This window comes from Colletotrichum godetiae, assembly GCF_030913485.1.
Source record: "Colletotrichum godetiae strain CBS 193.32 chromosome Unknown BDP55scaffold_9, whole genome shotgun sequence".
NCBI classification, from domain to species: Eukaryota; Fungi; Ascomycota; class Sordariomycetes; order Glomerellales; family Glomerellaceae; genus Colletotrichum; species Colletotrichum godetiae.
In genome coordinates, this window is record NW_026851257.1 from 25,651 (window position 1) to 47,387 (window position 21,737).

Consider the following 21,737-nt stretch of genomic DNA (forward strand, 5'->3'; position numbering starts at 1 on the left):
GAGACACACACAGCTGGCGGCGCAAAGGAAACCTTGGGTGACGGGAATACGCACGCAGGAGAAGGAACTTGGAAGGGCGTCTGATGCAACGGAACAAAAGTGACGAGGGTAGCTGCAGGGGGCTTAAGGGTGTGGAACTATGTGGATGCGACCAACTGCAGGCATGCAGTACGCGGGGAGGTCAGAAAGCAGCAAAGGCAGCAATTCCCAAGGTTGAATTATTCGCCAATTGGCAGCAAAACGAGTGACAAGATGCGGCAGGGTGCAGACCCTTGCAGGTGAAGAGTGGGATGAGGTGGGATGTGATGGATCAGACGCGATGGTTGGACGGAGGTGAGAGATGCGCAGCAGAGAATAAGGCCAGTAGGTGCAGGGATGGCGGTGGGGGAAGGTTGGGCGAAGGCCGTTAGAGGATGAGGTGACGCAAGTCGATTGTTGGTGATGTACGAAGTATTCGTTAGTGTTGGTGATGAAGATGAGTGAATGTCGGAGGCAAGGAGAAGGAAATAGAAATCTCAGGCGTGGCGAGATGGCTGGATTACTGTGGCCGTATGAGAGTGAGAGTGAGTCTCAGGACGAAAGGTGAGATGTGAGTGAGTGACAATGAGGTGAGGTCGCAGGTGAGAGGACCTCAACTGAACAAGTGCAACCTCTTCCACGGTCTAACGCTGCAAAAGAAAGACATCAGACCATCAATTCAGACCAGTCAAGCAGAGGAAAGACGAGCAAAACCCAGCGAAATACCTTTGCACAGATGCTCGCCAAAGACAAACAATATTCTTGCTTTTTCCCATCCACCAACGCGTCTTTCTGCTTCTCTCGAACCAATCCATATCCGAGAACACTCAATCGGATCAACCAGTCAAGCGGTTGCGCCTCACTCTGATCGCTTGGTGCCTGACCTGTCCCTGCTTGCTCTCTTCTTCGGCTCTGGTCGGATCTTCACCAAACCTTGAGAATTGGCGCGCCCGCGCAAACTCCCAAGCTCGCCAGGTCAGGAACAGGAATAGCATCGGACAGGGGAGATTGCCTGGCGCAGAGGTCGCCGTTGTTAGTGCCGACGGCCGGCACCCGTCAGTCGCTAGTCTCTCACTTAGCGGCACGTTGCGTGAGTAACAACTCACAAAGTGTGTTGGCTAAGAAAGTAAAAGGTATGAGAAGCACGTTCGCCATCGATCGACATCTCCAGCAGGTTCTGTCAGTCAAACTCCAGGTTCCAAGGAGCTGTTTGGGCAGCAATGAAGTCATGAGACGGGTATGTGCATGTGGCGATGGTCTGTCTTGCCGCTGCTTGCTCCCATCCCGTTCTCATCCAATGTTTATCTAACCCAAGTATTTGGCAACTTGCTCAGCTGTCTGTCAGATCCTTCGGACCCTCAGGTCAGTCATCGCTATGACCTCTGCTCACACATTGTCAATCTTGCATTCCTTTACGGTGAAGATGCGGGTGCGCAATGTGGAAATGCCGACTAACATGAGAGCTTGGAGCTCGGGCATTTCTCTTTTAGAATTTTGCTTTTCATTTTTCCTTCTCAATGGCGCCGGCGCTAACAGCCGCTACTCATGGCCCGAGCTCTCCTTGCATAAGTCAGCACTTGTGGGTTCTGTACGTGATTATGTAATAAACCATGGTCATTGAATTTGTGCACACGTTATGCAGGGGTACGTGCCTCTGGTGGGTCCTATGCACGCCGTCCAATCTGCTCCGAGCTGCCATCCCTGCTGCTTCTTCTCCCTCTCTGCATCTTCCTCCTTCACACCCAATAAGAGACGATTCCAACCTGATGGAAGCAAGGTCTTCCCCAGTTCCCCGGCTGCAGGCTGACTCTGCCGTCCATATGCATCTTCAAGGGGCGCGCCATATCACACTCACTTGCAAAAGGGGCAACGAGAGAGGGGTCGATTTGCGAAAGACGCAGGCAAGATGTCGAGAGTCGTTGTGGTGTCCCTCCATTGCTCCAACCGCAGGCCTTGCTTACAAGAAGGAGGTTGGTGTTAGAGACAACGGCTGACAGTCCCCTGGCAGATACTGAGGCAATGTTGTACGAAAGACGGATATCCGGCCGCCGACTGCTACGTCCGTACCGAGTCTCGTCTCTCACCAAGAAGTAGAAGAAGACCCGACGGCGATTCCAGGGTCTTGGTCGCAGTCGCTTCCCTTACTATCACCGTCAAAGCGCAACAAGTCTTGCGACTGCCCATCGATAGACACAACGGGAGGTCACATTGATACCTGATATTGACAGCTTCCTCATCTCGTACAAGGCCGATTGGGTAGCGCCACGACGCCGCGGCATGAACCGCTCCATTTGCGCCCATTTCGATGCGACTGCTTCCTTCGTTTAGAACCGTCGGCTTTTGACTCTGCGCCGTCTGCTTCCGCCGCGTCCAAGTCTGCAATAGCTCCTCTGTCCAAAGTTCTCGTACGAATACACGTTGTCGCCAGGCTCATCAAACCATTCCCGACCATCCCGACGAACGTCAGCTTTTACGGGCTCCGATCAGTCTCTTTTCGTACGACCATCGTCCGCAAGTGTCCATTGAGTTGAGACTCCGCATCATTCCGTACAAGTTTCACTCACAACGAGCCAATCCAACTCCGACCTCTACAGATATCCCCGCCAAACTACGCATCCTGCCCCGGCCAGTTCCACGCATCTAATTAACGCCTCCGGCCACCGTCACCGAGGCCCAAGGCCCCGCCCACACCAACGCCTCCAAACCCCCAAAATAGCGTTCCCGGAATCTGGTTAACGTTCCGCTGGCCCCACCAACCTCTGCCCAAGGCTGTGCGCGCGCGCCCAGTTGCCATCTCCTGCCCTCGGTCTTGATGGTCTGCCATCTCCCTTCTGTTCTATCGGGACCGTTCTGTCCAGTATCCACATCATGCAAGGCCGATCGATGGGGGGAACCAGTAGATTGAGTTCTCCCTTTCATGGTCCTCCGTGACTCTCAGTTCCTAATGTGACACACAACACAGGAAACGAACAGGTGCAGCCGTTGCTTGAACTCAAACTGCGAACCGGCGTCTGGAGTGCGGCCCGCGATGTGACAGAGGACGCGCCCGCGGCGTCCCGTTGCGCATGCCCGACCCAGAGCCGGCGTATACGCTTGCGCAGCGACCGATGAAACCTAGGGCGGTGAGCTCAGTGGTCTACAAGTCCGCCGATCGACCCCTCCAGGAGTCCAGAATGATGTCTTCTTACGTTCTCCCACTGCCGGTGTCACTCGATTAGATTAGCTGTGTCATCATGTCTTTCATCACAGTCACAACGCCAACTCTCCAAGGGAAGGTGGAAGTTTCCCTGAATCCGGGCTGGAAATCACTCAATGTGAAGCACTGCAACCAACGGAAGACTCAATATCCCTGTTGCTACCAATCCCGACGGCTCGCTGATTGCAAGGGTACACGGCGAACACGAACGCGACGCCAGATGCCCCTCCAATCTTGCGGCTTAATGTGTGTGCTTCAGAGGTACTACCATCGACTTAGACGTCCAGCATTAACGTTGCAAACAGAGAATATCTTGCTACCTATCTCATTTGGCAGTGTGACTATCTAGACAGTCCGGGGTTATCTCTGTGCTCAGTGCGGCGCAAACTTCAGAGACTCGGGGTTCATCCACTTGTCTCCGCCTTCTAGGCTCCAAACACTTAACCACCAGCCAAGGATACTGTCACTGCCATCGACAGGATAGCCTACCGCTAAACACATTAGCTTTGAAATCTACGACCAATGCTACTTCCGCCGTGATTACTACTGCTAATGCTATTCTTTCTGGCCCGTTCTCTCGGTATGTCCTTCAAGAGATCTGCCCAGTAAAAGGAGCTTTCGAGACAGTATCAAGGAGAGTGGGAGCTCAAGTCCTCCGTAGCACGGTTTAAGGAACATGTTGAGGGCTTGGATAAGTTTCTATTCGCGTTCAACATCATCTACATAGTCAATGCTAATCCCCCACTTAAAGCCACTATTACGAGAGCAGATAACAAAAAAAGAGTTCACCACAGGTGTGGTTACATCTCTTGGTGCTCACGCTGGGATTCGAACTCGGGAACTCTCGTATGCGCTGAGCCTGTCGTCGAGTAGGCTTGTTGGTGTAGAAATTAGTTGTTGACCATTAACCACTCCACCACCCAGGCAGTTTGACCTGACCAACCGACCTAGGAAGGCGCCTGCTGTGCTGGTGACAGGAATGGAATTGAGGGGGGCTATATTGGCTTCTTGTGTGTTCTCTCGGGTGTGTATTCAAGCGAGTATTCAGGGCGGGTTATCCCACCCCCAACGTAACTCCTTCCTTCCTGAGCTTGGTGGAACAGTCAAAGCATGGCATGAGACGCGTACCCATGATGATGAAAGCTGTTCGAAGCCTTCATCGGCGATCAAGTTTGATATTATCTATACGAAAGGAAGAACAATGTGGCTTGCCTGGCTACCCCCAAGGTGTAGGATATGCTGACCCTTATTCAAGGTATGATTCTTCCCGAAATTACTCACGGCGAAGCTCTGTCCGCTGACTACAACCCGCAGGCTCTCTCCTGCCTCGTACTCGACCCCAAGCGCCCAGATCCCAATATCTAGCCTGACCACCTCGCCCGGCGGAATCTTCTCCTCCTTCTCGTGCGGGTGGAAAGGCCAGTGCGGATGCATGCTCCTGGTCTTGTCGATGGCCCGGTGAGAGGCCCGGAGGATGCCAACGGGTCCCTTGTACAGCACGACTTCCGTCTCTTGCTCTGGTGCGAACTCCTCAAACGAATTCACTGGGATACCCTTCCAGGGAATGTTGAGGTTCTTCATCTGCTTGCCGTCCGAATCAAGCTTCTGGATCATGACGTACACGTCCATATCGTCGTGATCTGGGCAGGAAATGTACAGCACGGCTTTGGGCAGGCCCATGATGCGGGTGGTTTCGGTGAAGGTATGAGTGAAGCTGACGTTCCCGCTAGACTCAGAGTCGTAGCTGACCGACGCCATCTCCTGCGGCGCAGCATCAGGAATGAGCGTCTCCTCCGTGCTGAGGAAGAACTGCTTATACTGCGTCCGCGCCGGTGGGAAGTCCTCCTCGGCGATGTTCTCAATCGCCTGTGGAATCTTCTGACCAAACCGCAGCAAGGACATTCTCACCTTAGGCGTCTTCTCCCAGCCGTTGTCGACGCCCTTGAGATACCGGTCGAAAAACGCGAAGAGCTCCTCCTTGGCTTGCGAGTTCCCCCAAAGGTCAAACCACTCCTGCCATGGATGCCATCTCAGCCATTTGTCCTTCGACTGCACCTCCAACCAGCCCCGGATAGCACCCATCCCGTGCATCGTGTTCGTCCACGTGCCCGTAATATACGTCGGGACGTTGATCCGCTTCATATCCGGCCTCTTGTCATTCCACCACGCGTTAGCAAGCGGATGCCGCGCATACATCTCGCGGAAGCTCTCGATGCCACCGCGACCCTTCAGCATATGCTTGACAATGAGCTCGTCAAACAAGTCGCCCGCGTACACGCCTCCCCGCGCAAATTGCTCGCGGTACAAGTCTCCGCACCCTTCCCACGGCGCAATGGCCTTCAAGCTCGGCGGCCGAAGCGCCGCGAGAAACCACTGCGCAATGGCGAGGTGCGAGTTCCCCGCCAGCCCGACGCTGCCGCTGCACCACGGCATCTCCGCCACGGCTTCGATGGCGTCGTACCCGTCCTCCGCTTCTTGAGCGCCCATGATGACCATCGGAGTCTCGCTACCGCCGCTGTCAAAAGCGCCACGCGTGTCGATGTTGACGATGGCGTAGCCGCGGGGAACCCAATCTGCCGGGTCGGGCGCCTCGAACTTTTCCAGGCCGGAGAGCGTATTGGAGGGGATGCCGAGGTTCCAGGGCGTCATGTAACCTAGCGATGCGAGGCCGTTGAATTTCTTGCCAAAGGGGGACCAGCATATCAGCGCGGGGACTTTGTTTGTGGTGTTTGGCGGGCGGAGGACATCTGCGTAGAGGGTCGTTCCGTCTCTAACTTTGATGGCGACATCGTGTTCTATTAGGATGGCGGAGGGTAAGGGGCGCGCGTCCGGATGAGGGTATTTCCAGCCCGCGGGGAGGGTTTCTGTGTGTGGGTTGAGGCCGACGTAGCCATCGCGACCGACTATTGGGGCACTCAGCGGCTCGATTGGGACTTCTAGACTGGGAAACCCGGAAGATGGCATTGTGGCAAGGGCTTTCCTCTTGCTGATTTGTGTCTCAAGTCGGAGAGCGATTCACAGTATGTCCGATGAGAATGTTGATCCCCGGTTGCAAGTCCCGGTCTACTTGTAGAAACGCCATCTCTAGAGACTTCATAACTATGGGCTTGACAATTTCCAATCGACTGTACCCTTCTGCCAGTCCTCCGAATGGATGAAAAATAGAAATCGTTGTCCCGGCCGCCAGTGGGGTGGAAGTGTCGTCCAAGTCGGGAAGAAAAGAGGCCCGCCAACTCCCGAACCGAGCGACTTAGACTGCACCAACCGATGCCGAACCGACGCATTCCGCTCCGAACGTACCGTTCCAATGGAGTGAATATCCCCCACCACTCTCCCGCGCCGTACCGAGAGGTATGGAGCTAGGCACTAGGAGCAGATGTCGGGAGGATAGCGGAAGTTTCTGTAGAGTTGTTGCATCTGCCTCAGCCAAAGGTAATAGTCTGGACTTACGGCTTGGTGGGCAGAAAGTGTCTCGATCGGGCGGACATCTGGGATTATCAAACATTGTCTATAAACACTACGATTCAGTCCGTCAAATAGACATGAGAGACGTCTGGAAAAGATCAAGCTTTACTAAAGCATTGTATCTCACAAACCTACTAGTATATACCAGAGAACGTTTCACCGTCTGACAATCCAACAATGGTCATCGCTACCGACTTTGCAAAGCCGCTGGCAACCATCCCAGTCCCAGAAAGCAAGAAGATTAACACCAATCCACCATCCACAGCTCCCTTGAAGCCTCAGCCAGCGGGCCCCAATAGACTCTTCTCACAGGAAGGCGCAGTATTTGGGGACTTCCGCGATGATCTCCTCCGAGACGGCTACGTCGTGGTCAAGGGCGCCATTCCCCGCGAAAGAGCAGACAACTATAGCGAGGAAATGATGTACTATCTCGAGAACTTGTAAGTATCGAACCCACCCAAAATTCTCAAGTCCCTACCTTAGTTAACTCACAAACTACAGCGCTGGAGGTCTCGGGTTCAACCGCAATGACTCAACGACCATCAAAGAATCCAACCTCCCCATCATCACCGAAAAGGGAATGTGCCTAGGCTACGGCGTCGCCCACGAATCCTTCACCTGGGCAATCCGCCAAGAACCAGGCCTCGTCGACGCCTTTGAAAAAGTCTACGACACGCCCGACCTCATCGTCTCCTTTGACGCCGTCAACATGGCCTTCCCCAACCGGCCCGACGTGAAGCCGAACACCCCCTGGCCGCATCAGGACCAGGACCCGGAGAAGCCCGGCTTCCGCTGCCTCCAGGGCCTGGTGAATCTCCTCCCGAATGGGGACCGCGACGGCGGGTTGATCGTCTGTAAGGGCGCGCACCTGCTCTCCGAGGAGTTCCACGAGGCGTTCCGCGGGGAGGAGGACAAGATTTGGGCTTGGACGAAGGAGTGGTATGGGTTTACGGACCGGGGGATGCAGTGGCTCAAGGACCGCGGGTGCGAGTGGGTCAAGGTTAATGCCGAGCCTGGGGATTTGTTGTTGTGGGACAGCCGGACGCCGCATTATAATCTCAGTCCGGAGGGGACGTCGCCACGGTTTTGCGTGTATACTTGTTACATGCCAGCGTCCGAGGCGTCGCAGGAGGACTTGGTGAGGAAGAAGGGTGCGTTTGAGGAATTGAAGAGCACGACGCACTGGCCTAATGCGATGCATGTTGGCGGGATTCCGGTGTTGAGAAATGGGGAGCCGTGTCCGTATAACACGGGGAAACCGAGGCGGGTTCCTGAGCTTTCGGAGAGGGGGTTCAAGTTGACTGGTATTCCGTATATCCAGGGGGTGCCTATCGATGCCTTGGGCGAGTGAGGTTGGATTTCGGGAGAATCGTCGGAATATCTGTCGAGGATTGTTTTGATACTAAGCAATTGAGTTGTTCGTCTTCATTATCTACTTAAAGTAATTAATATCTGTCTGGTCTCAATGCACTATTGTTCGCTTTTCATCCACACTGAAAGTCGTATGAAATACTTAATAGTTTGACGTGATTTAGTGAAGAAGAAGCACAAGATTTTGGAAATCGAGATCGCAGAGGAAGTGTTCAATGCGGATCCACGTGTCTCTTTGCTCAGAGATGCAGCAGTCCACCTGTGACTGATCATTCAATTATTATTGGGAGGTTCCGCAAGAAGATCAATACTGTAGGTAAGTACTTACTACTCTAAGTAAGAGCATAGTAGGTACTGTTCGGTGCAAGGACCCCGGATACACATTTGAACCACTCGATGTATGTGCTCTTGAGACTACTGAACGTCTGGGCCTGGAGAAATAGAAGGCAAATTCATGCATCAACTAAGACTTATTCGCTATACGTCTCGAGTAATTTTAATTTAGTATACGGATTTCTGGCGTTTGTTTAATGAGAACCAATCTCAGGCCAAATTCTCTTCGTAGCCCACATCCTAACACGCGGCCCAAACAGATACACAGGGACAGTGATGGCCCCCAAGACACCCGCAATGATTGCGAAGATATTCATGGCGCCATTGTACCCTATCAGATTGATCAAAGGAACTGTGGAATAACTCAGACCAAAGGAGATGAAGCCCCGACCCGCGCACAGCACCAAGAGAAGAGGTCCGGCTTTGCTCCGGAAACTGTCAATGGCGTAGGTGATGCCGATGAGGTTTGCTCCAAGGAAGGCAAAGTAGCCGAGGTTGTAAGGTGCTACAATCGTCATCCAGTGCCAGCGGTCCGGGTACGCGCCTGCTTGTCCGTAAAAGACGCAGGAGATGATGGCTGATAGGATTGGAATGCTGAGGATGATGAGTCTGTATTCGGGCTGTCGACTCGAATATTAGCGTTGATTCATGTAGTTGTATAAAGCACTGGAAACTGTGTAGAGCTTGTAGCCTATAGACTTTCTTACCTGGAAAGTCCCATTCTTCCAATTACTCATAGCCCGCGCTAGCATATCAGATCCGTAACCAAGCAGGGGCACCATGACGACGCAGTCGAGAACCTGAACCAGTTGAACATATCCTAGCCAGTCATATTTGAAAGTGTACGGAGGCGACATCAGGATGGTCGCAAAAGTTGAGGCCTGGTAGATGTAGATTCCTAAAAAGGCGCCGTTAATCAACAGCATCCAGACAATATTCGGCAGCCAGAGTGACTGCAGCGTCTCCTTGTAAAAGATAACTGTCTGTTTCCACTCGGGTTTGAAGTGGAAGACCGTCAAGTTATGGCGCCAGGTTCGGGGACCGAAGACATCTGGTTGTAGGACATGGTTTTCTCGCGTGAGAACTTGGAAGACCATCTCGTTGTCGCCATTTCTGTCGACGTTGCCGTCGTCGTCCAACTTCAGATGGACAGCGCCCCCTACAGTGGAACCGTATTAGTGTTTGTTTCTAGCCTGAGCACGCACAAGCTGACTAGGGTTCCTGGGAAGGAGGCAGAACTTACTGTCGGCATCAATCGGCCGATCATACTTGGTTTCTACAGCGAAGAAGAAAGCAAGGACGAGGATAGCGGCATTGATGAAGGCAATGATGAGATACCACCACTTGAGCCCCAGGGAAGGGACGATATAAGCTGTCGCAACAAACATTGCTGCCGTCCCCACCGTCTGAACACCAATAAACCAAGACAGCTTAGCGCTCCTTTCATGAAGGAAGTGAATCTCTTCGATGATGAAGGGCGCCAGCGCTTCGCTCTGACCAGCGGCGATGCTGTAAAAGTTTCGACCGGCAATATGACTGCTGAGAGACGTCGAGAAAGCGCACCATAACCCGGACAAGACCAGTAAAATCATTGACATGAGAAATACGGGCCGCCTCCCGATGGTCACGCAGAGCGGCATGGAGAAGAGGTTACCGATTCCCATGAACAGGGTCGGGTATGTTAGGAGGTCCGAGGCTCGCTTGGCGTCTTCGGGGGGGTACTCCTTCAACACGGAGGGAAACACGGCGCCGAGGCCGGATGTGACGAGAACGGCGATAGCGGAATATGAGCCGACAACAAAAATAATGAGGTACTTGTGCCATGCTGGAAGGTTGAGAGGGTCTATCTCCCGCGGTCAGCATTAGATGTGCTTTGCTTTACAGCTTTCGTCCTTGGGCAAGATGGGTCATGGGAAACTCGTTAGCCTCACCTTTGGGATCAGGACTAGGAGTGGGAATTAGGACAATGGAACCGCCTTGGAGTAGCTGCACGGTTCCGTATGCCTGGTCCTCCTCCGCAAGGGCCTTTGTGGTCGATCCTTCGATGGTATCGACATGAGGCTCATCATCTTTGGTGCCAGTCATTTTCGGCAAGACAGGCAGAAATACTCCTACAAGTACCAACTAATCATGGAGTCGGCAGTCTGACGTGAGGCGAGCGAGAAAGTTGATGGCACGTCGTTGAATGTCGCAGCACAGACCAGAGCAGTAAACTCAAAGTCGTGATGCCGGCATAGGCCGGTTGACGGTGCTCCATGCCTGCGACTATATACAAACTGATATCAGAGCGGTTGTTGATACTTGGTGGTTTCCTTGTCTCAGCTGTCTATAATCCCACTAGATGTTCCCGTTGAATCTATTGAATCTCAAAGAATTACTTCTATGTAGTGCACCTTGGTCCAATCAAAGGGGGGCCATTATCAGAGAATAGCTTCATTGGGCTGTCGGCTCGGCTCAGACCCATCATCTCCCGATGGTCATGGTATTAAACATCGCAAAGACCAATAGTATTCGTACCGAGAGCAGGGGCTAAGCCTATCCATACATGGACTCCGTATGGATACTGCTCCCCATGTTCGCCTGCATTGGAACCCCATGGGGAAGATCTAAAGAGTCTAACCGCTTGCAGAGCCTTATGGATCAAGAAGACATGTCATTGTGAAGAATTACAGCAAACGCCATGTCAGATTGTCCAACTTCTGCCTCCCCCACTATTCCGAGCTGATCATCGCGTCAACCGGAACGAGGGGCCGGTCGGCCTGCGCAGTGTCCACCACCAAAAAACCTCCCGAAACGCTTCCGCGAGTCATTCGATGTTCTCGTTCTTCCTGGGCCGTGCCGTCTGTACAAGTTTCGGAAACGCAAAGTACTCCTCATAACGACGCGCTTCGGCATCTTAACCTACCCAGCCGACCCTCATCTCCAGCTCCCGAACAACCCAGTCAGTCAGCAACCAGTAAGCGTACCACTCCAGCCAAGCCCAGTGGAGTATACTCAGGTTCCGACTAGGTATGTGAGGACATTTCACACACCACACAGGCAACGCGCGGCAATGTCATCATATACGAACCACCCCGTACCCACACCCGCGGCTACCGAGTCCACGGCCGTCGTCGAGTCTTCCGAGGGCACCTCGGGGGCGTCGGTGGCCAAGAGGCGGCGAATCAACTTCGCCTGCAACTATTGCCGCAACCGAAAGACGCGTTGTGATGAGCAGAAGCCCTCATGTAGGGCCTGCATCAACGCCGGCATCGAGTGCGTCACGACGGACCGCCGGAGGCCCGGCGTTGAGGTCCAGCGCCGTGAGACGAAGCGCCGCCTGTCCCGGGCATCCAGCGCGTCCCTGACGCATTCTCTGACGGCCGTCGCGTCTCCACACTCGCCTCGAGAGGAAGTCGAGAGCTCCGAGCCGCCGCCGGTGCCGCCACTGCCGGACGCCCGCGCCAAGACTTCACCTTCAGTAGAGCTGCTCTACAGCCATACCGGGACACCTTCGGTAGCAGCTCCGAAGTCCGCAACGGTAGCATTTACAAAGCCCCCAACGGTTCCCAAGGATGCCGCCGCTACTATTATCCTGGAAGACGAGGAGCCTCCCGCCTGCCCGGGCCCGCCCAAGTATCAAGGAAAGCTACCTGTAGTACGTCCCAGCCGCGGGAACAACTCAGTCGAGATCCTCGGCGATTGGTTGGACCTTGCTGCGCGTCGGCTAGGGATCCAACAAAGGCGCGGCATGCCAACACGTGCAGACAGGCCGCCGGCTTACCGCATTCTGTCGTCTGAACCCTGCTCGTTCCCCCCCAAAGAGGTTGCCCGCGAGCTTGCTGCCCGCTACCTCGAAGGTATTAATATGGTCTATCCTCTGTTCAACCCAGACCGTCTCATGCGGGACATCGACACAGCCGTGGAACTCGGCCCGATAAACTTCGCCGAGGCACGAGGGCTAGCAGCCTTGGTCTCGGTTTACCTCGTTATGTCTATCGCGTTTGCTTCCGCGGCACTTTCAGAACCTACACTGGATCCCGGAGACTATGTAATTTACTGCAAGACCCTCATCGGCCACCTCGTCACCGTCAATGGCGTCGAGACTGTTAGATCGTTGGCGCTTCTCGCGTTATGCCTTCACTGCTATGACGAGTGCGCTGGGGCTTGGAATATTCTCACTACGGGGGTTTCCATCGCAATGTCGCTGGGCCTGCACAAAGCTCGCACGTGTCGGGGCTGCAAGGCCAATCGCCCCGACAAGAGGCCAGACTTTGTCGATGATGAAGAGCGCAAGGCATTTTGGCTCGGCATCTATGCCTTTGAAAAGTTCTTGGCGTTCGAGTTGGGCCGCCTTTCTTCAATAGAGGATGAAGAGTGCTACCCGGCTCATGTCGATATGCCCACGGGCAACGGTACTTCGTCAAGAGAAAAGGCGTTTCCTGTGACTGTCGACCTTGCGAGAATACTCAGCGAAATCGGAAGAAAGGCTGTTATCGTTAGCCGGAAGGAAGACGGACTCCGAGACGGTGCACTACAAGCTATCATAGCTGAAAAGGTTGAGACTACCGGTGAGGCACAGCTGCTCCTCACAAGATGGGGTGAATCAGTGCCTGATGAGCTTAGGTACGTTTGACTGTGCCTCATAAATGCTGACACGTAATAAGGTGAAGCTGACGATGTTGGACCCCAGACCGATATCAGACATCTTGATCGGCTCAAAACAGTGCCCCTTCGCATCATTCATATCGATGCATTATAATAATGCGTAAGTGACCTTCTCATCCTATCGTATCAAACACATCTCACCAATCCGTCGTATCGCAGTCTCGTGATCCTCTCGCGAAACAGTCTTCTAATCAGTGAAGAGGCAATCACTTCTGGCGCCGACATGATCGCCAAAGGCAAACCATGGGACTATATCATGCGAAACGGACAAGCTCTCGCGGCTAATGCCGCCCGAAAAGTCCTGAGAATAGTCGTCGAAGCGGTAGACTCCAAGTCGAATGCGATTCTCCCGAACCTTCTGGCACCACTCCACGCTCTCTCAACACTAGCTGTTCACGTCGTAACGCACCCTGACTCTCGCATCTCAACCATGGACCTACACGTAAGTAGCTGTGAAGCGACCTCCGTAACGTCACTAACATGCTTAAAGCTCATCCAAACCGCCTCAGACTCTATGAGAGAGATATACACGAGGCTTCGGGGCGACGGCTTACTGGACATGCTGCTACAAAAGCTCGATTCGTTTCTACACAAAGGGCTACCGACGCCTGGATCGTCAGATAACCGGACAACTACTACCTTGCCATCCATGACTCCGAGATCCATGCCGGAAACCAGCCCTTGGCAGAACGCTGGGGAGACACCGACCCCCAGATCGGTAGATGCTCAGTGGTCTGGCAGTGACGACAGCCGTCGCAGGGAATCAGGTGTCAATATGCCTGGTTCTACAATGCCCTTCTACAACCAAGGAAACAGTCTTCCCGGCGGAACCGAGTTTGGATTCGACTCTTTTGGCGCGATGCCCATGGCTGGCGACGAATGGTCGCCTAGTCTGTCTGATGGAATCGGATGGGACTGGGCGTGCTTCTCGCATCTTCTCTCCGATCAGTATCAGCCACAGTGAAGCCTACTGCATGATCTGTGGGACCTTTACCTTGGATCCCGTACTAGCTTGCCTTCACCGCAGCGAATCTCAATTGATCACTGTCGAGATTCTATCTCTATAACTCGCAAGGATTCGAGGAGGTGCAAGGTTTGATGTAGCAACAGGACCTAAACATCCTGCCTGCTTGATGAGACATGACGATATAAGGTAGATAGGGGGTTTATTTGCTTTCCTGCCGGGAGACACGAGTAAGGCACTCAGATGATAGGTCCGCCTTCGATATGGGAGCTCGGAAGCGCTGGGAGCCTAATTTCGCCAAGCACGTCGAAATCTCCTCTGGTATCTTGGAGCCTATGAAGTTCGAGAAAGAATAGCGCAGCACGAAGCAGAGCGGAGCAGTGTGAATAGTGGCGGAATAGACTAATGAGAGGGCGTCGTTGGATATCATGACGTTTGGTAGAAGCTAGAAGACCGGGGATAAGTTCCAGGAAGAGTTCAGTGCAACTATGACCCGGTTATAATGAGAACAACTAAGGCAGCGGCTTTTTAGGGGTTGACTCTAAGCAGTACTTGCCTGAGCCATGTGAAAATCTCCAGTGAATGAAGTTACAAGTGTTTCTGCGAATCATGAGTCGTTAATTGCTAATGGACCATGTTTCTGGAAATGACTAGGTAGTCTGTCCGCAGTTTCAACTTTATGCTTGACTACAAAGCTTCGTATTCCGGCTGCCTTGAGTGGCTGCTACTATTACTAAGCTAGATCATCACCCCAGTAGCCAAGCTTCCCCGTGCCAGTTCCTCGGGGAAAATATCTTAACCGCAGCTTCGGCTGGGAATCACATAGTTGGTAAGGCAGAAAGCGATCTCGGAGTTTCTCAACTTCCCGACGGATATCACCCATATACGCGTATGGATACGTGCATGAAGATGTCTCCTCGCTGGTAGCCATCGGAAAGGGGGGGCAAGCTCTTAGAACGCATTGCCAAGTACCAAGTCTGGTCCCTTGCAATCTGTTTCTTTGTTGAGGTCTCGAGTGAGGATGTAGAAGATGTACGAATAGTACAGACCACATGTAAGTATGAGCCAGTACTAGGGTATGACTCCAAGAGATTGGGAATGCTATGGTAAAAAAGCTAACGTCTGCGTACAAAGTCGGAGTGCCCCAGAAACAGTGTACCACCCCTGCATGAGCACATATCCTTGTCTTGCTGATCTTACCACCGCAGTAGTTCTAGAGTCTTGACTTGAGCCATCCAAACTCGTCATCATGAATAATTTTGTCAGCTGATTGGTATCCATAGTCTGTGGTATGCAGATATTTGATGGCCCGCTAGAGGCATCAGTGTCTCCAAAGTTGATGGTACATCCAGATCGCGAGAAAGCGCCGATACGAGGCATACATGGGATCATTCGAGAGTCTTCGTGGAGCTAATAAAACTGAAAAACGTGGCGGTAGAAATGATGTCTCTGTATCAAGATCCTGAGTAGTGATGCAAGTATTCAATTACTGATTCCCTACCATGATGGTTAGTACTTTCTTTTCGGAGGAACAACTCATATGTTTGTGGCTAGGCGATCTATCGAGTCAATAGGTCAGTTCTTTGTATGTCAAGGCACAGCTGGGTTCCTCTTGATTAGGTCTCTCTAACAGAGCATAACCATTTTGTGTTGCCGGACTACCTTAATACACGTATACAGGCGCTGGGTCTCGCTGGCGCCAAGCAAACAGCAGGATAGAATGCGTGATGAGCCACGGGTAGCGTATTTGGGACAGGATGCATAGTATTTGGCAGATTACAACTCCTGAAATCACATTGGCTGACACGGTTTCATCAGCCCTACGGGAACGATAACGATGATTTTCCTACAGCAATCTGGGACAACAATGGCAGAAAATGAGCCTCATCTTCGTTTTCGTTTTCGTTGTCGAGTGGATCCATGTCTGTGGCTCAGCTGCACTGCAGTGGTGCAGTTCCACCTTGCGATTCAGCTAGAGCATCTGTGACAGGCTCTCGTCGACCCAAGTGATAGTTGAGCAACTAGCCAGTGACATGTTTGGAATTAGAAATTATAGTTCATTGATCCTCGATTCCGATGATCGAGAATGATATAAAGCTATTGCTGCCTTCAGCCAGTATAGGATAGACCCAAATTTTGAATCACCGCTTAATCACAGGCCACATTGAACCGCAAACAATCTAGTCCCTCATTTACCGATAGGAATCACCCCTAAAACCGACTAAGACATGCATTTCTCTTTGCCGGCCATCATCGGGGCTGCCTCCGTCGTTCAGACTTTCCCTCACTTCGCCTACCCGAACACTCGCTTTGCTCTGCCGCCCAGCAAGGGACTGAAGGGATTAAAATCAGGAAATGAATCCTGGGGAACCCTGAAGCCAAACCATTTCACTTGGAGTCCCCCGGGTCCTAATGATCGTGAGTCTCGTAGCACGTCTATACGATTTGCACACCCAAGCCGACTTAATGGAATAATGTAGAACGAGCACCATGCCCGGTCATGAACACTCTTTCCAACCATGGTTTCGTCCCCCACGACGGCCGAAACATCACCAAGGACATCCTTATCAAGGCTCTCAACGATGCGCTAAATGTCCCCGAAGCGCCCGCCCTCAACATCTTCAACAATGCCCTCGTCGTCAACCCTACTCCCAATGCAACTGTGAGTCATCCCTGCTTTTCTTCGCTTACCGCTGAGACTTCAATATTCCAACGAGAGAAATGCTTTGTACTAATCTTGCGCAAAGTTCTTCGACTTGAAAATGCTCCATGCACACAATGTCATCGAGCATGATGGCAGTCTTTCTCGCAAAGACGCCATCTTTGACCCCACCAACTCTTTCGATACGGGGACTTTTGATAACTTCGTGAGCTACTTTGGAGACGAGGAGGCCATCAACATTACGATGATTGCCAACGCTCGAGCTCGACATGCTTTCGATATGAGTCTCATCAACCCGACTTTCTCGATCACCGATGCTCAGATCCCCGTTATTGTTGGCGAGAACGCATTCTTGCTGGCAATCTTTGGTGACCCGGACGTTGCCGTTGCCAACAGGACGTTCCTGGAGTACTTCTTCCGTATGTCGCAAGCAAAAAATCCTCATGAATGCAAGAGAAGCTAACAAACTCCAGGCAATGAGAGGTTCCCCGTCGAGCTTGGCTGGTCCCCTAACGAAACACCTATTGATGCGCAACTCGGACCCATTGTGCAGAATATCATCGCTCAAAGCCCGGCGGACGTGCCTCTGACGTTCACGCCACAGAACGCAACTGTGACAAAAGAAAAGTAGAGTTTTTCATGGTCAAACCATCACAGTTTTGGGACCGTTAGTTGATGTTTAACTCGGTCATTGGCGGTAGGGAGAGGTCATATGGAGCTTCGGAGTGTCTCATTTTATTTGCGTATCTCGCCGGGTACAAGTGGATCACATAAAAGACGATTCTTCGCTGGTTCCGCTTTTCAGAGTTAGGTAGAGAATAAATTTGATTTCCAAGAATATTGGCTTCGACACCTGGATTTCGAATGCGAGCTCCATCACGTGCGTATGTATTGGTGACCCTCGTGGCCAACACTCACACACCCGCTGAGGCCTACGTGAACTCGCAGGCGATTAGGAGTTACATGGGCTTTCAAGCGCCAATTTCCCAGGGTCTCAAGGTCTCAAGAGCCTCGGAATGAGCTAGCAGGTAAGATTGCGTGCCCCTGACATAGTTGTTTCCAAAGAACCGGGAATTTCTGACTAACACGAAGATATCTTCACCAACGTCTAATCCAAAGAGGAAGGCCATAACGAGAACAGAGTCTGATTGGTGATTGTTCCCATTTATGTCTCCACTTCCCCAGACAACCCTTTGCGGGATCTAGGGAGTAACGAATGATGGATGTTATCTGCGATGGACCCAATTCTCCGCAGGCAAGAAGCTATCGTGTAGCCTTTATCTTGGATTCGTGGGGTTTCTGAATCCCCTCGACTTCAACTCGAGTATCTAACGAAGAGTTCGCGGCGTTAGTCTTCAATGACAGCCTTCGACTGCCCAGTCAGTGCCCATATAATCTTGCCAAGGCTCGGACTTTTACGCTCCGATACCGGCGGGCTCGCGAGAAGGGGTTTTCACTTGACTCCATTGAAATTTAATAACAGAATGTGTCAATCGAAAGAAGCGACCCCGCGAGGCGGGGAGAATTTTCATGTCTCCGGAAAAATGCTCGGCAACTTGCAGGATGATCTGGGGAATTTTCAACACCTATAATAATATGCTCATCCTACCGTCCCCTTCCTGGTCTTTCCCACTCGTTGACCCAGTTCTCGCCGATTCGACCCGTCTCTGAAAGTCGAGTGCTTGCGTTCAGGCACCGCCATGTCAGAAACAAGAGAGATCAAGGATAGCTCGCTGGGCGAGGCACCGTCGAACACGGGCAAGGTTGTCGCCGCAGACAACGCGATTGCCCACGATGCTGTCTTTGGTGAGATCACGGAAGACGGTCCTAATTACCGCAGTGTTTGTGGCTCCCATAAATTGAGAGAGAGCATGGGAATTGACTTGTATTAGGTTGGGTGGCTGGGAACTTCGGTCTTGATGATGAAAACCCAGATGGGTCTCGGTGTTCTATCAATCCCCTCCATCCTCGATACCATGGGGATAATTCCCGGAGTCATCCTCATCTGCGTGATCAGCGGCATCACTACCTGGTCCGACTTCATTGTCGGTACCTTCAAGCTCCGCCACCCCGAAGTCTACGGCGTTGATGATGCTGGAGAGTTGATGTTTGGTTGGATTGGCCGGGAAATATTCGGTGCTGGGTTTTGTCTCTGTGAGTCTTCGTATCTGCCCCTCGGCAGGATCTCAACTAACCTTGTCAAGTCTTCACCTTTACTTCGGGGTCAGCTATGCTAAGTATTTCCATCGCCCTGAATGCTCTATCCATGCATGCAACCTGCACTGCTGTATTCGTGGCCGTTGCAGCGATCATTGGCTTCGGCTTTTCTAGTCTGCGGACGCTGGGACGCATCAGTTGGCTAGCATGGGTCGGTGTGACGAGTATCATTGTCGCTGGTAAGCCTGCGTCCATACTTCCAAGAAATTTATAGTATCTAACAACTTCGTCAGTTCTCACTGTGACCATCGCAGTGGGCTTGCAGGATCGGCCTGCGGCAGCACCCAAAGATATTCCATGGAAGTCAGATTTCAAGCTGGTAGGCTCGCCCACTTTCGCAGAAGCCATCGCAGCCATCTCCGCACTTGTTTTCTCGTACGCGGGCACACCAGCGTTCTTCTCTATTGTGGCCGAGATGCGCGAGCCTAAGCACTACACTCGAGCTCTCATTCTCTGCCAGTCCGTCGTCACTCTCGTCTATGTGGCTGTGGGCGCTGTTGTCTACTACTACTGCGGCTCCTATGTCTCTTCACCCGCGCTCGGCTCTGCTGGTCCAAGTGTAAAGAAGGTTGCCTACGGACTCGGTCTTCCTGGACTGATTGTCTCTGCAGCTGTCTTGCTTCATGTATGTATCTTTACTCCGCCGCGAGGAAGCGAATGGAAGCTAATCGATTGTAGTTGCCCAGCAAGCACGTATTTGTCCGAATCCTGAGAGGCTCAAAGCACCTGACAGCCAACACCTTTACCCATTGGGCAACATGGATTGGCTGTACCTTTTCTGTCGCTTTGGTGGCATATTTGGTTGCTAGCGGCATTCCTGTGTTTAACAGTCTCATCTCTCTCATCGGTGCGCTGCTCGGCACTCTGATCTGTTTCCAGCCAATGGGTTGCATGTGGTTCTACGACAACTGGACTAAAGGGAAACAGAACCCCACCTTGAGATGGTACGCTATGTGCGTTTGGGCTGCTTTTGTTGTGGTATCGGGAACGTTTTTGATGGTTGCTGGGACTTACAGTTCCATTATGGGAATTATCGATGACTACAACGGACCAAACCGCTCCTCTGCTTGGTCATGCGCAGATAACTCTAACTCTGTATAATGTTACTGGCAGGAGATGAGAGTACTCAGTATCTAATCAGAATTTTCGTCCAGCGACATCTTCGACCATCAGAATAAAATCGTGGCATTCAGTTCTACATACGTGTACTATCAGTGAATCTGTTCTGCGACGTTGGAAGAAAGCAGCCGGGCATTGAACGTTCCTTGATCTTAGTTATCGAAGATGTTAGGAAGGGAAGACACGACCTCCGCGACCCACTGGTCGCCTTGGACTAAGGTACCCCGGCCAGATGATGGAGCCTCCCGCATCTCCAGTTCGATCCCCATTGCCTCTATTTCTCCACTTATCGGGAAGACTTTCTAGTTTGGGTTTGAGGTTGATTGAATAATCGCAGAGATTAATATGCCGAGTGGTTCAAAGCCACTCCTCCATATCCGGATCCAAGCGGGACAAATCACAGCATCGACAGACAGTCTATTCACCAGTTGCTGTATTTATACTATAGATCTATAGGTAGTCGACAGTATTGCCCTTCCACGCCTAGGCAAAGGATTCGATAGTAGAATGACCTTAATGCAGTGGTTCCACTTCCCACGTCTACATTTAGGTAGGGTTCTTGAAGCCTTTCATGACGACTAACTCCATGGCATCAATCGTAGCAGAGAAGCTCTTCGACGAAGCACCAACCAAACTCTACCACTCCTGCTCGCTAGACACATCCGCCTGCACCTTGATAGTCGTGACCAAACTATAAAAAAATCAGGCAGATCTGGGTTGGGGAACCTACGGTATTCTCACGAAAGGTTGTGCCCGTCACTGGGCTTGTTGAAGTCCAAGAATCCATTCGAGGACTTCTCCTTCAAGTTGGTGAATGTCGCCTCGAGGGTGAAAGTGAGCGATTTGATTGCTTTCTCGTTCATGACAACGCCGAGCGCCTCAATGAGGGAGGAACTTCACAATCTTCTCTACCATAGTCTAGACGGTGGCATCGCTGCGCGCAATGGTGGGTGGTTGTCTTGAACTTATCAAAGATGAGATTATCACCTTGAGACCTGTCGACGGAGGACTTGAAAGACTCCCAGTCGAACCAGCGTTTGTCTTGCTGGGTGTCTTGGCCGGTCTCTAACTTGACCTAGGCTCCGGCGAACTTCATCACCTGCATACTGGTGGTGATGAGGGGAGTAAGGAACTTGGAGAAGGTGTCAAACTGGGTGGCTAGAACACAATGCTTGTCAGAGAGGTGAAATGGCGAAGGTGGTGCGTAGTGGACGTACTCTTTTGGCCGGACATCTTGGTATTAAATTTCAGCGAGATTATGAGCTGAGGTGGTATAGTGCTGTTGGTTATGGGGTGTTAGCTGTGAGAGTGATGGTTGTGAGAGTGATATTTGTGCTGAACGGTGGGAATAGCCTTGCTTTTATATTCCTTGGATCTGTCGTATTTTGCCGTAGGGGAAAGTTGCGCCCTAGTGTGTACTACGATGATTCGGCCATAGAACGGCTCAGGTGCGCACGATCACCTTAAACGCATAAAAGCGAAGCAAAAAAAAGACGAGTTTGACAGCTGACATATGAGCCAAAGGCGAGACCATTTCCATGCCGACAGCATCTCAGGCCACTCACACACGGCCACATTTGCAGACCGATCGAGAATGGTTCATCCCACAGTTGTATCTGTACAATACCACCCTCGGAAGTTTGCAAACTTCCCCTGCCGAAATCGCCTTGTCATTTCTAAGACATGAAAGGATCTTGTACAGAATTAGGTGCAAATTGAGGTGGACAGAGACAGTCTGGTAGCGA

The 21,737-nt window shown here is 52.0% G+C and overlaps 8 protein-coding genes across 8 annotated transcripts; 5 read left to right on the forward strand and 3 right to left on the reverse strand.

Annotated features, from left to right (window-relative positions):
* Positions 1 to 1,478: 1,478 nt before the first annotated feature.
* Positions 1,479 to 2,132, forward strand: BDP55DRAFT_425995 (uncharacterized protein). The gene has a single exon (XM_060567484.1). The coding sequence runs from the start codon at positions 1,629 to 1,631 to the stop codon at positions 2,010 to 2,012; it is 384 nt and encodes a 127-aa protein (XP_060432677.1). The 5' UTR covers positions 1,479 to 1,628; the 3' UTR covers positions 2,013 to 2,132.
* A 2,126-nt stretch (positions 2,133 to 4,258) lies between these two features.
* BDP55DRAFT_761164 (Alpha/Beta hydrolase protein) lies at positions 4,259 to 6,360 on the reverse strand (the record flags this gene model as incomplete). The annotated part of the gene is made up of 2 exons (XM_060580863.1): positions 4,496 to 6,360; positions 4,259 to 4,396 (listed from the first exon to the last, which is right to left on the reverse strand). The coding sequence occupies exons 1-2, from the start codon at positions 6,176 to 6,178 to the stop codon at positions 4,259 to 4,261; spliced, it is 1,821 nt and encodes a 606-aa protein (XP_060432678.1). The 5' UTR covers positions 6,179 to 6,360.
* A 496-nt stretch (positions 6,361 to 6,856) lies between these two features.
* Positions 6,857 to 8,030, forward strand: BDP55DRAFT_628981 (uncharacterized protein; the record flags this gene model as incomplete). Its single annotated transcript, XM_060571964.1, has 2 exons — positions 6,857 to 7,119; positions 7,181 to 8,030. The coding sequence occupies 2 exons, from the start codon at positions 6,857 to 6,859 to the stop codon at positions 8,028 to 8,030; spliced, it is 1,113 nt and encodes a 370-aa protein (XP_060432679.1).
* A 547-nt stretch (positions 8,031 to 8,577) lies between these two features.
* Positions 8,578 to 10,468, reverse strand: BDP55DRAFT_546376 (major facilitator superfamily transporter; the record flags this gene model as incomplete). The annotated part of the gene is made up of 4 exons (XM_060568648.1): positions 8,578 to 9,003; positions 9,091 to 9,542; positions 9,627 to 10,226; positions 10,315 to 10,468. The coding sequence occupies 4 exons, from the start codon at positions 10,466 to 10,468 to the stop codon at positions 8,578 to 8,580; spliced, it is 1,632 nt and encodes a 543-aa protein (XP_060432680.1).
* Positions 10,469 to 11,435: 967 nt separating this feature from the next.
* On the forward strand, positions 11,436 to 13,994 carry BDP55DRAFT_628983 (fungal-specific transcription factor domain-containing protein; the record flags this gene model as incomplete). The annotated part of the gene is made up of 4 exons (XM_060571965.1): positions 11,436 to 12,988; positions 13,056 to 13,130; positions 13,190 to 13,472; positions 13,521 to 13,994. 4 exons carry the CDS (start codon positions 11,436 to 11,438, stop codon positions 13,992 to 13,994), a joined length of 2,385 nt encoding a protein of 794 aa, XP_060432681.1.
* Positions 13,995 to 16,222: 2,228 nt separating this feature from the next.
* On the forward strand, positions 16,223 to 17,287 carry BDP55DRAFT_604945 (Peroxidase, family 2-domain-containing protein; the record flags this gene model as incomplete). Its single annotated transcript, XM_060571098.1, has 4 exons — positions 16,223 to 16,412; positions 16,475 to 16,656; positions 16,742 to 17,075; positions 17,130 to 17,287. 4 exons carry the CDS (start codon positions 16,223 to 16,225, stop codon positions 17,285 to 17,287), a joined length of 864 nt encoding a protein of 287 aa, XP_060432682.1.
* Positions 17,288 to 18,157: 870 nt separating this feature from the next.
* On the forward strand, positions 18,158 to 20,040 carry BDP55DRAFT_576974 (transmembrane amino acid transporter). Its single transcript, XM_060570789.1, has 5 exons — positions 18,158 to 18,497; positions 18,549 to 18,810; positions 18,861 to 19,052; positions 19,107 to 19,498; positions 19,552 to 20,040. The coding sequence occupies exons 1-5, from the start codon at positions 18,357 to 18,359 to the stop codon at positions 19,972 to 19,974; spliced, it is 1,410 nt and encodes a 469-aa protein (XP_060432683.1). The 5' UTR covers positions 18,158 to 18,356; the 3' UTR covers positions 19,975 to 20,040.
* A 498-nt stretch (positions 20,041 to 20,538) lies between these two features.
* Positions 20,539 to 21,225, reverse strand: BDP55DRAFT_691769 (delta-endotoxin CytB; the record flags this gene model as incomplete). Its single annotated transcript, XM_060577025.1, has 6 exons — positions 20,539 to 20,628; positions 20,653 to 20,683; positions 20,734 to 20,886; positions 20,958 to 21,067; positions 21,092 to 21,150; positions 21,210 to 21,225. The coding sequence occupies 6 exons, from the start codon at positions 21,223 to 21,225 to the stop codon at positions 20,539 to 20,541; spliced, it is 459 nt and encodes a 152-aa protein (XP_060432684.1).
* Positions 21,226 to 21,737: the final 512 nt, after the last annotated feature.